Source organism: Thermobia domestica, chromosome 3 (assembly GCF_964235325.1).
Source record: "Thermobia domestica chromosome 3, izTheDome1.hap1.1, whole genome shotgun sequence".
Taxonomy (NCBI): Eukaryota; Metazoa; Arthropoda; class Insecta; order Zygentoma; family Lepismatidae; genus Thermobia; species Thermobia domestica.
Window position 1 is genome coordinate 176,781,788 of NC_137456.1, and position 15,056 is coordinate 176,796,843.

The window sequence follows — 15,056 nt, forward strand, 5'->3', positions numbered from 1 at the left end:
TTTTTAATTTTTTCTCTTTTTTAACTTGCGTGATTTAGGTTAGATTATTGTTAGATTGCTTCAGGGCACAGTGTAGCCAACCAGAGTAAAGAAAATATAAAAATAAAAAAGAAAGATACGGTTAATCTCAAAGAAGAATGACGCTGAGATGTCCGTCGAGTCCGTTGTTAAATCTTCAGTGCTGGCGCTACTGTAGATGACATCTTTCTTCGTTGACGTGTGACACGAAGTAAACTAGTTTGCTTTTGTTGACATGTAGCACGTGGCTGGAGGGCGTCATGTGGCTAGGGACATTACAATATAGATATTTTTAAGTAATGCTACTTATACTTGAATTGTTGTTCTTATATGGCATTTGAATTTCCTATTATTAAATGTGATATTTTACCGAAACTATTACTTAAATTCAAGTACATAAACTTACATGACAAGGCGAAACTTCTACAGAATTTACGAGACGAGACGACATAAAAAGTTTTCTCTCATCTCGTCTCATTTCCTGTGTGATACGAACATGATAAAAAAAAGATATAGTCCGGTCTTTTTGCACACTAATATCAACAAAACCAGTAATAATCGTAAAACAAAGACTCTCTATCTTTCTAAAAGTGGTAAAATCATAATCTCCTTACCCTTACCCTGTTAACTGTAGGCGAAAATAAATGGGGACTTGGTGGCTTAGTGATAGAGCGATTACCCTTGTACGTGGGTCCCTAGTTCAATCCCAGCTCATGCCAAGTAGGCTTTGTGATAGATAAATACTGTAAGCGTGGAGTTCTCCCGCTTCCTCCCACTTTTTCATTGCACCATTTCGTTCACTATTATCATCACTAGAGACCGGATGTTTAGGCGCTAAAAGCCTGGAAAATAGGCAGGCAAATAGGCACTAAAAATTTAAAAAATAGGCAGTAAAATAGACACTAAAGTGTAACTCCAAACAATGAAGATAAATACTCAATATAATTAAAAAATAGATTCAAGTCATAGATAATGTTCAAAGAATATAGAAACATACTTCTTTGTTAATATCTTCTTTTATTGTATACATAAAAACGAGGGAGAACCTGAAAGATGTTCACATACGTCAAGAGGTGATTCATGACATCAAAAGAAGACTAAAAGTCCTTTTGCATGTTGTCGAATTCCACGTCGTGCAGGAGTGACAAGGGGGCGAACTTAAAATCTAAAATCAAATCCTGGCAATTGGAACTAGACATAAAAGTGTGCACATACTTCGGGAGGTGATTGGTGACATTCAAGAGGACGTTTTGTCTTCTTTTCATGTCACGAATCACCTCTCGAAGTATGCGCACATCTTTTGGTTTCGTTCCAATTGTCAGGATTCGATTTTCGATTCCAAGTTGGCACTCTGTCACTTGTACATGACACGGAATTAGACAAAATACACGAGGACTGTTTGTCTTCTTTTGATATCACTAATCACTTCCCGAAGTATGTGCACATCTTTGAAGTTCACTCTGTATATATATTGCAACGTACCACCTGCTTGTGTTTACAAACACCTAATATACACATATATGTGTGTATTATTTATGTTATATAAATTACATTTTTCCAATGAGGGCTTAATTTGAAGAAAATGCATAGAATAGGCAACATTAGGCACTAAAGCAATTATTTAGGCAGTAAAGGTCGAAATAGGCAAAATAGGCAAAATAAAATTGGCTTAAATCGAAACTATAACCCTCCATATAAACTTTAAAATGTTATTTTTGGTCTATTAAAGAATAGGCATTTTGCCTAACATCCGGTCTCTAATCATCACCGTCTCTCTTAGCTTCGGATCATAAACATGGGGTATTAAACTCTTTTTTTAAAAAAAGAAAAAGAAAAAAGAAAGAAAGAAAAAGTCGATAGTCGTTCCTTTAATATTAGCACCATAATAATGGTTCTCGGATTCAACTTCAGTATTTTCCTTCCAGCGAAGACATGACTGTAAACAAGATCATTACCACTAAGACAAACATTTAATTTTAATTCATCCCGCATGTAGTTTTCTTTCTCTAAACATAATAGTACAAGAGGAAAATTATTGATTGCATTATGATAGTTCGTATAAGTATTGTTTCAGTTCAAAAAAATATACGGACTAAAGAAAGATCCGCTGAAGGTACAGTAATCTGAAGATTGGGCTAGGATGAATGTCCTTTCGCAAGGTCAACAGGAGATCGACCCACGAAAAACGAATGCAAAAAAATAAATGGCTACGATCTTAAAGGCACAGCAGATCTTAAAGAAACGTGTTAGTTGGATAAGGTTAACTCCACATGTTGTGATTTTGTGTTACAACATATATAACTATTTTATGGTTTTATCTTAGTATCGTTCGGAATGCGTCTGGAGTTTGTGTTTTATCTCAAATACGTATGTAGATTCACTCGATCTCGTAATTATATTATTCTAGTGTTTTCTGTTAGCTACAGTTTAAAAGCGCATCTCAGAGACGTAAGTAATTACAATTTCTTTAAATCTATTATTTTTTTATTTGGTTTGATTTTCAGTTCTACGTCTCTTTTAGCAGCGAGGCTATATAAGACGTGGACCTACAACTTAACGTGGAATCTGAATCACATGAGCTTCCGTCGGGAATCGTACCCGGGTCTCATACACTAAAGGCCCGTATGGTTCTATTATTTTCGGTTAAAGAAATAACCAACTAACTAAAAAATAATTCATAGTAATAATATCGATGGAATAATAGCAGGTATTTCTGTTAATATATTTAATACTTTTATTATCTTTCCTTAAGTTGCTTATTTCTGTGAACATGACGTAGACCTAATTGAGTGCCAATTTATTTAGGCAATTATACACAGTGGTGTCATTCAAATCATTTAACAACAAGTTCTTTCATTAGTATTTAACCGGTTCTTATGATTGGTATTTAACAACTGGGGTTCTATCATGTAAGCAGTGTACTTATTTAGTTTAATATTATTGCTCTAGGCGTCTCTGGGATGTTAAAATTGAGGGGGGCGATTTAGATTACTGGAAAATTCCAACTAAAATTACTTTAAAATAATGAGTAACTAGGCTCTCTTTCTACCTCCACCAATACAATTCAAGGTAATTTTCTTCGATCATTTTCTGGTAGACCACTTGCTATAAATTTAAGAATTTTCTTTCAATATGATCCTTAAATAACTTCTTGGTCTTGATATACGAATTATACCTTTAATACTATCCATTAATTTAATCTTTATCTTCCTTGCTTTATTTCTACCATACATACCTTCTACCACGTCATCCAAAGTACAATTTCTTCTCCGATAATGTCATAATATCTTTTTAATTGTTCCCAATTCTGTTCGTTTCTTCCAATTATTCTCAATCTTCTCTTTGCTTTATCGTTCAATTTCACGTTCATCTCAAAGTACAAATTTCGAGAACTTATAATACCTTTCGTAATGTCCATATTTCTCCTCCGTACAATACAACACCCTTTATCTGAGTTATTTTTCTGACCCAGTGACTCACGTGGAAAGCTTCTCATCATTATAATCACAATCATTAAATATTTTTCACCACTTCTCCCGTTGTTTTCTATTTCATATTCACATTTAATATCTTCATTAATATAATATTACCTTCGTGTCCATGGGTTTTATCTTGGTACTCTTGTTTCCTCCCATATTTTCATTCCACCAATTCTTCCATCACCATTCACTTGCCTTAATCTTACGTCTTTCTTACCCTAACAGGTATTATAATGGGACGTTACACTGAAAGATTTCACTTTATTTCATTTCAATAATCCTACCTAGACATTCGAAAATAGGTACCTATATTCCATATTGTACCTCAGACGTCCATAATTGCTAGAGCCTTAATCATCCCAGCAGCCACCATTGCTGTTATCTTTCATATTTATTCTGATTTCATATTATTTTCAGATCCTTTTCTCATGTTTTCTGACATCATGTTAATTTTCGATTCAGATTTCGCAGTAACAACCTTTTTTTTTTTTTTTTTTTTTGCCTGCAATCAACCTGTTCCCTAATCAATCTTTTCTTCGACATATTACATAATGTTATTGGGAGGCAAATTTATTGTCGAATGCTTCTTCCAATTTCACCATCTTGTATAATTTCCTATTTCCAATTTTTAATATTTGGTTCATATGTAACTTTCTTCCGAATCTTTGATCTTTTATCTCAAGCTTCTTTAGCGTCTTTATCCATATTGCCAAGATAAAGTAGTTGAAACACCTTCTAAATCAAAGAACACTAGATACATTTCCTTACTTCTCTTTGTCTAAGAAGCTTTCAAATATTTTACTCGATGAAAGTTTATCTTTTTGCTATGTCTCCTCCCAAATAGAAACTGTTCGACTTTGTTATTCTTCGTTCATAGAATCTCTTTCATACTCGAAGCTAAATCTTTCCTGCGTGCAATGTGAAACTAAGATACTGGTGGACATGCATTTTAGTTCACTCCGTACACATCGCACGACTCGAGTGAAATACGCACATCCGTACTTTGCGCACACCTGCCATCGTCAACGGTACGCTGATCATAGTGTCTGTAGAGTAGATGTGCTAGCAGTATACGAACAACAAGACGAGCGTAGTTAAGTGCGATCACATTGTGTGTCTGCTATCCCAAGAGAACGCCAGCGCATGTCTATTGTGCAACTGTCTTTGAGCGTAACTGTAGTCGTATACTGAGCCAATGAGATCTTCCATTGAACTGCTGAAAGCGTGGGTCATGTTGTCTTAACCCTTTCCGGTACCCGGCTTTTTGGGCCAATTTTTTAGACTTTCAGTCAAGGAGCTACTGCATCGTCACTATTTATCCTAGGATCATGGTTCATACCTCATTCTCTACAGAATGGAGCTGGCTTTCAGATGGTACCACTTGCATGCTCATACCATATACCAGGAGCGGGAAGAATGATGTCAAAGGGAAAATTTCGGAGGGATTTTTTTCTCGCACTTTGGGCCCCTCTGGAGCGGCCCTGTGTGAACGTAGCCATCTAAAAAAATCTGATTAATAGTACTTGGTATACTGAGTGTGTGTGCCAAATTTCAAGTTTCTATCTTGAATACTAAGGGCGGGAGAAATTTTATCAGGAATTCCCACCATGCCCCAAATTACCGTAAAACACCATGATCTCAGGTAAAAAATTTCCTGAGACATCCCTAATTACGCTAGGGTCATGTTTCGCCCATCATTCTCTTCAGCTTAGAACTGCCTTTCAGGCGGTATGACTCACGTGTCTCCATCATATATCTAAGGCGGGAAAATCCCGAAAAAAGGGATTTTTGGGTCTTAAATATCCTTTTTTCAACTTTTAGCCCCTCTGGACCCCCCTATTTTAACGCTGAGATCTGAAAAAATCTGATAAATACAACTAGGTGGGCTGAATGTTTATGCACAATTCCAATTTTCCAGGTGCAAAAGTAAGCCCGCCAAAAAAATATATACCGACAATGTCCCATATTCCCGTATACAGAGGGAAATTTTTAAACATTCCCTGAGACATCCTTAATTACCCTATGATCATGGTTTGCACATCATTCTCTTCAGAATAGAACTGCCTTTCAGGCGGTACCATTCACTTGTCTCCATCATGTATGTAAGGCCTGAAAATCGCGAAGAAAGGGATTTTTTGGTAAAAATATTCCTTTTTTCAAATTTTTGCCCCTCTAGATCCCCCTGTTTTAACGCAGAAATCTGAAAAAAATCTGGTAAATACTACTAGGTGGACTGAATGCTTGTACAAAATTTCAATCTTCTACGTGCAAAAATAAACCCGCCAAAAAATAATGAACATAGACCGGCCCCGCAATATTAAAAGAAAATGTTTATTTTAGAATTATGACTTCATCACCTCCTATGTCTCGACGCAGGAAGGTGTGAAATCATACGTAAGGTCTTCTACAATGCCTCTGGACTTGATAAACAAAAAAAAAAAAAAAAAAAAAAAACGGACGAAAAAGCTCAAATAGGAGAGTTATAACGCAATGTACCATGAAACACCCCGTATGGTACAAATTGTACCATGGGATCCCCAAAGGGTTAATGATCCACCGGCGGTATACGATGGGAGACAGAGTGATTTCACAGCTGGTATGCTCCCAGGACGTATGTAAGAGCATCTAGAAAGAAGGATTATTCAGGCTCCTTAACTAACACTAGTTAACAAAGGTTTTGTTACATAAAAGGAAATACCTGTTCTTAAAGGAACTTTTTGCGCTGAATTCGAATATGCACTCGGTTTTTCTCCATCACGTACGATTTTCCCGTAACAGAGGGATTTTTGGGAAAATCCCTCAAAACTTTCACTTTTCGTTTATTTTACACCCCAAGATCTTGTCCCCTTGCATATACTAACATAGAAATTATACCTAAGTATACTTTGATTCATATTTAACAAACCCTCCAAGTTTCGTAATAATCGCTTTATTCTTTCTAGAGAAATAAATATGTTTGTATGTATACTGTGTGTACTGTTTATTGCACCTTGTAGTAATGCTTTCAGATCTCTTAAGTTGAGGTAAAACGTTTTGCTTTATTACCACAAACACATATAAAATATAATACAATATAATTTCCAAGTGTGACAATTTACAATAAACAATAATACAAATGTACCAAAAGGTCATGAAAAGACAATCAAAACTATCACAATATATGAAACTTCCATTGGGTTACAAAAACGTACACTACTTCCTTCTTAACTTTGTGGTGGACAAACACTGTGTGCGTGGGTTTTCTCGGGGTTCTCCCGTTTCCTCCCACTTTCTTCATTCCACCATTTTCATTAATTTTTCATAATCACCGTCTCCTTTAGCCTAACCGGCATAACCGTGGGACGTAAAACTCAAAGATTTCATTTCATTTACTACTTCCTTCTTTTGTAAGAAATGTTGCATTCTCTAACAAGACCCCAACAATAGTCCCCCATCATTGAAGGATCCCATCGTCTCTGGTACCTTTTCTCCATTGCCATTATATCTTGGTGGAATCTTTCCCCCTGTTCGTCGCTGAGAGCACCTAGGTTAGCAGGAAAGAAGCTGAGGTGGGAGTGCAAAAAGTGGATTTTTAAAGACATCCTACAACCCAACTCTTTGTATTTCTGTATCATGTCCTGTACGATTTCTGTGTAACTCTCAGCTTTGTTATTGCCCAGAAAGTTGCACACAACACACTTAAATGCTGTCCAGGCAGCTAGCTCAGCACTGTTTAACTTGCTGTCAAAGCTATCATCAAGCATTAATTTCCTAATTTGGGGACCAATAAACACTCCCGCTGAAATCTTAGCATCACTCAGGTTAAAGAACTTATCTCGCAAATACTTGAAACCTTCACCAGATGTGTCCATGGCTTTGACAAAGTTTTTCATGAGTCCTAACTTGATATGAAGTGGCGGTAGTAATATCTTATTAGGATCTACTAAAGGAGCGTATTTGACGTTGCATTCTCCAGGTACGTAATTCACTCTAGGTTCCCATTCCTTCACTTCATAATGTTTGTCATCAGCTCGGCTATCCCATAAACATAAAAAACATTGGTACTTCGTGTAACCGCACTGCAGTCCTAATAAAATACCAAACTACCTTGAGATCACAACATATTTGCCAACAATGGACCTGTAATTTATAAGATTTAGCAAAGTTGACATGGTGTCATAGGATTCCTTAATCTTCACTGAGTGCGCAAGTGGTATAGAAGGTTTTTTATTTCCATTATGTAAAAGGACAGCTTTAAGGCTGACCTTTGACGCGTCGATAAATAACCTCCATTCTTCTGGAACGTAAGGAATTCCTAGCTCCGCCATCAACCCATTTATATCCGTACATACGCACACATTATCTTGCATTGAGAAATAGCTTGAAAATTGAACATGCCTTTTCCTGTACGCTGATATGTTCGTTTCTGCATTCAATAAGTTCCACTGCTGGAGCCTTGATCCCAGAAGTTCCGCCTCTTGTTTTGTCAGGTGTAAATCACGGACTAGGTCATTAAGTTCACATTGCCGGATGAAATGTGGCTCGGGAACACAGTCAGGGATGAACGTTGGATCCTTGGATGTACATGTTGATGTCGATGGTTCATCAAGGTCATGATCATCATCAGAGTCTTTTGGCCATATCTCTTCCCAGTTGGTAGGGGGCTCGGGAAGTGGAAGTTCATCCCCGTGCGGAATAGGTCTAATTGCGGGTTTAACGTTGGGATAACTTATTGTGTATTTGCTTTTTTTAGAATGTCCCTTAACTACTGTGAGACAAAAATAACAATCATCCAGATGGTTGGTGGGTTCTCTCCACACCATTGGTACAGCAAATTTCATGAACCTCCGTTTCCCTTTGGCCCATGCAAGTAAAGTGACGTAGCACGACGCACAAATTATGTTGGGTGCCCAAGTTTTGTCCTGATCTCCCACACGACATCCGAAATATATATAATATGCTAGTTTCACCGATGGCGTAATGGATCTACACTGTCCTTTAACTACAAACTGGCCACACACATAACAAAAACTATTTGGTGAGTTAACACACGAACGCCGTCCTCTTGACGCCATTGTACTGATCACAAATTAAACTTCTGGTCTTAGTTGGGTATAATGCCTTTAAGATCAAACATGAAAGCACTCTTAACAGCAAAGACAACTTTGAAAGTGAAGTAGTGTTAAACCACACGTCAATATAAAAATGTACAAAACTCCCTCACCAGGTGTCAAGAACACAAGAAAGAAAGAAATGCGCGGGGGGAGGGGGGAAACGATACCGTAGTGGAAAATTCAGACTGCATTAGTTCATTGTTGTCAACAATGAGTCTGTATTCCATTCTTTCTTTCTTTTGCATTGTTACATTTGATAACAAATATTGATAACCATTTCATGAACAAAACGAAAAAACTTGGAGAATTGTATATAGGCTATATGTATTAAGATATACATATACTGTACTTTTAAAAAAATATACGTTGGAAGTACATTCTATTTTTATACACGTTTCTAATTTACAGAGAGCAATACAAGTGTGTTGTTGACTATTGTAAATATTCATTTTTATGTCTGTGTTTGTAGTAATAAAGCAAATCGTTTTTACCCCAACTCAGGAGATCTGAAAGCATTACTATCAGGTGCAATAAACAGTGCACACAGTATACATACAAATATATTTATTTCTCTAGAAAGAACAAAGCGATTTTTACGAAATTTAGGGTTTATTAAATATAAATCAAGGTATACTTAGGTATAATATCTATGTTACTATATGTAAGGGGACAGGAGCTAGGGGAATAAAATATCTGAAAAAGGGAAATTTTTGAGGGAATTTCCCGAAAATCCCTCTGTTAGGGAAAACTGTACGTGATGGAGAGAAACCGAGTGCATATTCGAATTCAGCGCAAAAAGTTCCTTTAAGATCAGGTGATTTTTCTCATGTAACAAACAAAAAGTTTAAATTTGTTAACTAGTGAATAGGACTCCGATTGCCGATACAATCAGATCTACCAGGTTCTCGCACAAACACTAAACAATCGATTGTTGATGATTAATCAGCCATTTCGAGTTCATTTTGCACGATTACCTGTTCACCACCAGAAACGTCTAGTGCAGTATCGGTATAGGCTGAAGTAACAAGTCGAATGAAAGATGGTTGTGTTCAGCAATAAGAGCAGTTTCGATCTTGAACATAGTGACGTGTTCTCATTTACCATATAGAACCCCCACTTCTTTCTGATATTTTGTAAGAAATGGAACTATAAAATATGCTACATATCCACCTTCGTTCAGGAGAATAACACTGTTACGTCGTACCTTCCTGGTGCTGCCAATTATATTCTCCGCCTTATCAGGACGCTTTACTTCATCAGCATAACACGCGTCCTCATACATACTGCCAGGTGAACTCATAATCCTCTACTCGGAACACACATTCTACAATGGCCTCCCTCGACCTAAGCCTTATCGAGCAGTATGGGACGTGGTAGGGTGGCATCTGGCCACTAGCCAGACTACATATATACACCATCTGTACGAACAGCCACGCGTTTTACCATTTATTTAGGTGACTACTCGTAGTAGTTACGTGTGCTATTAAGGTGAGTACTGTATGTTTTTGAATATTCTGTATAACATGTCCAGGATATCCCATTATTGTCATGTTAGGGACAGTACTATCTACCATCACTTTTTTCGTGTGTACAACTTTGGCCCAAACCAGTGAATTGTTACTCGGTTTTCTTAAACTCATTTCCACTAGTGTAGCTTATAGTCTTCATGCCATTTGATTTTTCAGTTAATTAAATCTTAAAGTCTCTATAAGAAATCTTATGACAACTGACTTAATTTCATTACACATTTCGAATATATATATATATATATATATATATATATATATATATATATATATATATATATACTTAATAGGTGATATGTTATTTGATTTTTTGCTATGTTTTTGAACTTGACGTCAGCATTACAATTCCTTTGTCATTCTCGTTTATTTCGTTTTCTGTTATAATACCTAAAACATATGTTTTATTCTTGCTGTCATATAATTCCTCAATACATTATTTTCATCTTTCTTAAGTTGCAATTTATTAGTTAATGGCTCATTCCCATCTTTAATTTCTATACTGTCATAGTAGTTCTTTGCTATCATTCTATTTACATGGAATTTCCTATTTAAAATTCTCCATTCTCTTTAATTCTTTCCGTCAACTTTACATCCAATGTTTCTTCCAGGCATGTTTTGGGAGGGTAATTCTCCCCAAAGCTCTCAGAGTGCCCAACAAGGGAGATCAAAATTATACGTCTTAATATAATAAATAAAATAGTACCGTGTGAAAATAATGTGCCCCTCCGAATACTGTGTCCGCCGGAACATTTTTTCTGAAAAAAAAAACTACTTACATTTATTATATATTTCTTTACCTGCCCAGATCTCCGTCTTAATTTGCATGTCAACTTTCTATACATTCTTTTCCCTTCTTCAATCTTCTTTCGTCATGGAATCCAGTAGCTCGTTGAGGGGTGACAAAAAATGTGGCTCCATCAAGGCTACTTTGACTAATCAGATTTTTTTTTTTTTTTTGAAAGTGAAATACCTCAGCACTTATCACTTAACAACAGATGCAACATTCATTAGTTCTGCCTATATCTTTACTTCTTCCATATAGATTTAGGTAGTTCCTAATATCAGTATTGATCTATTTCATCTCCTACACAAAATATTGGGGGTGCCGCGTCCCCTCGCTAGAAACTTGCCCTGATTATTACTGTATGATTCCATATTTAATTCTTCCAATTATGCTATATATAGTAATAGTAACTAGGCTAGTATTAAGTCATATAGCCGTTTTTTGTTGATACTTTGTATGTTGATTTTCAAAATTTTACTAGAGAATTAATTATTTTTCGTAAGAACTTGATCTAGAGGTGAGGAGACACTTTCAACAGCAGGTTCCGGGAACCGGAGAAATTTTAACAGCCTATTTGGGCAAACCTGTGCAAACGGTCAGAATGGTATCACTGGTTATACACACTTCAAGAATATAAGAACGTTGGCCCTAGCAGTAGCAGGTGGTTGGAAAGCATATAGGCACACGCGGGCGCGCACCCTACTTGAATATAAATGTAGGCCAGATATAAAAATCAAATATAATACAATGCATGTATAAACGTATTAATGTAACAATAATCCGGAAGAAGAGAACAAAACTAATTTGTGTAAAGGAATGTTTATACACAAATTTATGCTAAAGATTTATTTATTATAAAATATTATACCATATCCTGTTGTATGTTTAACTTCCTTGAACGTTCTATCAAAGATTCGAGTCTAGCTTGTATATGATATATTTACATTTACTATTGTTAATACTATTATTGAGTAACCAACATCGTATTTTTATTTTCAAGCTGCTTAAGTAAATGTTTACTACCATCGTCACACTTTACTTCTTTGATCATCTTTATATTATGAGTACAACAAAATTAATACTGATTTAAGATTTCATGAATATTTTGTTTTTCAAATTTATTTAGCCTTTATAACTTACTAGCTGAAATACCCATATTTCGCATAGGTCAGGTAAATTATCTATGTAAACAAACTGAATAACGAAAGCAAGAAAAAAATCGATAATTTTCTACTAGTTTTACATATCCAGGTAAACGCCTTCCAAACCCCTTTGTTCGATTAAAAAAAACACCTCTGGCCCCAAGCCGATGGGGCCTGCATTTGGAAGTCAACGCCTGTGGGAATATCAGCATTCATCTCAGCGACCGCGAAAAATAATATCGGTCATTTTGGATTACATTTACATGTCTCGGTAATATCCTCCGCCCGCAGGTGACCCCTGAACCGCATACAATGGTAGCTGAATTTGAAAGTAATCGCTAATGGAAGTGTCACCATTGATCTCAGCGACCGCGAAAACTATGAATTTGACACTAATATAGGTAATTTTCTACCTTTTAAATGTCCCGGTAAATACCCCCCGGACACCCCCCTGGTTGGAATTTTGAAAAAAATAAACGCTTCGACTTGGTCTGGGGCCGGGACCAAAATTTGGCAACTCTCGATTCACTCGTCCCCAGGCCGCACACAGACAGATAGACAGATAAACAAACACTTTATTTTATTTAAGAGATATCAGATTAGCTGAAATACCCATTCTTCGCATAGGTCAAATAAAATATCTATGTAAACAAACTGAACAAGGAATCGAAAAAAAAATATCGAACGTTTTCTACTACTTTTAGATGTCTCGGTAAACGCCTCCCCCCTGAGAGCCCCTGGTTAGAATTTTTAAAAAGAAAAAAAATAAAACCCGCTTCGTCTTGGTCTGGGGCGTGGACCAAGGTACCGTGACCAGAATTTGGTAACTCTCGGCCCACTCGTCTGGTCCCCAGGCCGCACACAGGCACGCAGACAGACAAGCAAACAAACAAATTTTTTATTTTATTTACATTAGATTAGAGGGACGTTATACGGTAGAAGTTTAGTTTTCAATGTATGTTCTTTTTGATTTCATAAATATTAGAATACCTCCTCATAAATCAAGAATGATATACTTATTTCTGGAATGGAAAATATCTACCTTTATAATCTATAATCTTGTGTGGATAAATAAAACGATTCTTTTCTTTTACAGGCAGGGAATGTTGATAGAAATAGCAGTTGTAATACTCTTAATATTTATTGCGCACAAATGGAGGAGACCAAAAAATTTCCCTCCTGGTAAGTATTTTGTTTGAAATATTAGAGCTTAATTCAAAATTTGGGTAACTATCAGACATACAATGCAACTTTCCAGTCGAGTTTACCAGCTTACACTTTTATCATACTCAGGGGGTAAAAGTGCGGGGAAACACGGGGGGACGCCGTTTCCCCACCTCGGGAAAATATGTACGGTGTTCCCCCAGTTCCTAAGAAATTACAATGGGCAAAGATAGGCAGGGGGAACGGTGTGGCGTCATGCTGCCACCTACCATCACCCCACCTTTCCAGATCCACTTTTACCTTTGGTGTGAAGTATTCCAAATGTGTCAACAGCGTCAATAGTGCAAGTATTGTATGAAATCATACTGTTGTTTGGATTACCATGCCTTCGACAGATCAGCTGCACATAAATCTAAAATTATAAAAGAGTTTGAGTTGAGTTGATTTTAAGTTTAACGCCCCTTTCAGCAGCGAGGCTATATGAGACGTGGACCTACTGATTAACGTGGAATCCGAACCACATGAGCTCCCGCCGCGAGTCGAATCCGGGGCTCCCACGCCAAAGGCGCGTACGCTAATCGCTTTGTCACGAAGGAGCTCATATGAAAGAGTTTGCGGATAGATTTGGCTATTTCGTGATTACAGCCAGCCCTTATACTGTGCAACCAGCAGAACGAAAGAATGGAATCGATATCTCCTTTCTGATGAAATAGTGAACGAAAAAGTGACAAATTAAGTAAAACATTCACTGTATATAAATGTAACCTGTCAATAAGATCTATTCTCCTAGTTTAAAATACATTAGAGATCGTGAGTAATGTTCTACCATTACAAATATTTGATATATATATAAGAAGGATTACTTTATTGTTGCAGTACATCAGAAACATTAGGAATCTAAGTACTATATCAGTTCAAATTAAATCACAAGCAGATTGAGAATATCTAAACCCCATATTATAGCTTTTCTTTGTTTTGAAGATTTGTCGTGAATCTCCATGCTATTATACTACGGCTACAACTAAGTACTTTCTGCACCAAGAAGCTTTTAATACCTTTCAATAAATACGTATCCTACTATATCCTTACATTGTTTCTACTATTTACTGTGCATATTAGCAATTGGTCACCCCACAGCATTGCTACAATTATTCTTATCTTAATGCTACAAGAATTGGGGAGCGCATATCTTTACTTTTATACTGTATTTCTACAAGGAAAATGGTCACTGTCATAGTTTGGAACTGAAGAAAGTTGTAACGAATAGAGACAGACAGATATTTAGGTTACCGAGAGAACATCATGAACAAGAGAAATGCCCGAAAATTTTTATTCTGTCCTAGGCGCCGGTTTTCAAAACTGGGCACCACAATAATACAATTTCACACATGGACCTTCTTAATTGTATTTTGGATTTAAATTATTTAGGCGCCAGACTCGTATTTCCAATCTCCTTAACTACCTAGCGCAATTTTTCGAGTTTGTACAAAATGAATGTTGACGGAAATTCATTGTGTATTACATGTGTTGTTACTTTGAAACTTTTTCTTTACAATAATCTCACACGAAATAGTGTTCCAAGCATACGAACATACATTTATTTGTATTCTTTCTCTCGTCAGCTCTGAGGTGATTAATGTTTGGTATTTGGTGGTACACTTGCAAAATTATATCGTGAAAATGTATTTTGTATTTTCCGAGGCCCACAAAGGAAAAAAAAAAATCATAAAAGCAAACGTTTGAAGACTTCAGCCCTTTGTTAAATTTTGTCCGTGTAGATTGATTTCCCTTATATTGATTCATTCACTGGAACATAATATTGTGTTTATTACTCGTCATGACATCACAAA

At 36.4% G+C, this 15,056-nt stretch overlaps 1 protein-coding gene across 2 annotated transcripts in view; it reads left to right on the forward strand.

The window, feature by feature from the left end:
* LOC145680880 (methyl farnesoate epoxidase-like) overlaps positions 1–15,056 on the forward strand; it is a 190,426-nt gene that overhangs the window by 113,724 nt on the left and 61,646 nt on the right. For both annotated transcript variants that reach the window (XM_081752028.1, XM_081752027.1), the window contains exon 2: positions 13,139–13,224. In XM_081752028.1, coding sequence (XP_081608154.1) covers positions 13,146–13,224 — 79 coding nt within the window. In that variant the 5' untranslated portion in view covers positions 13,139–13,145. The remainder of the gene's footprint in view (positions 1–13,138; positions 13,225–15,056) is intronic.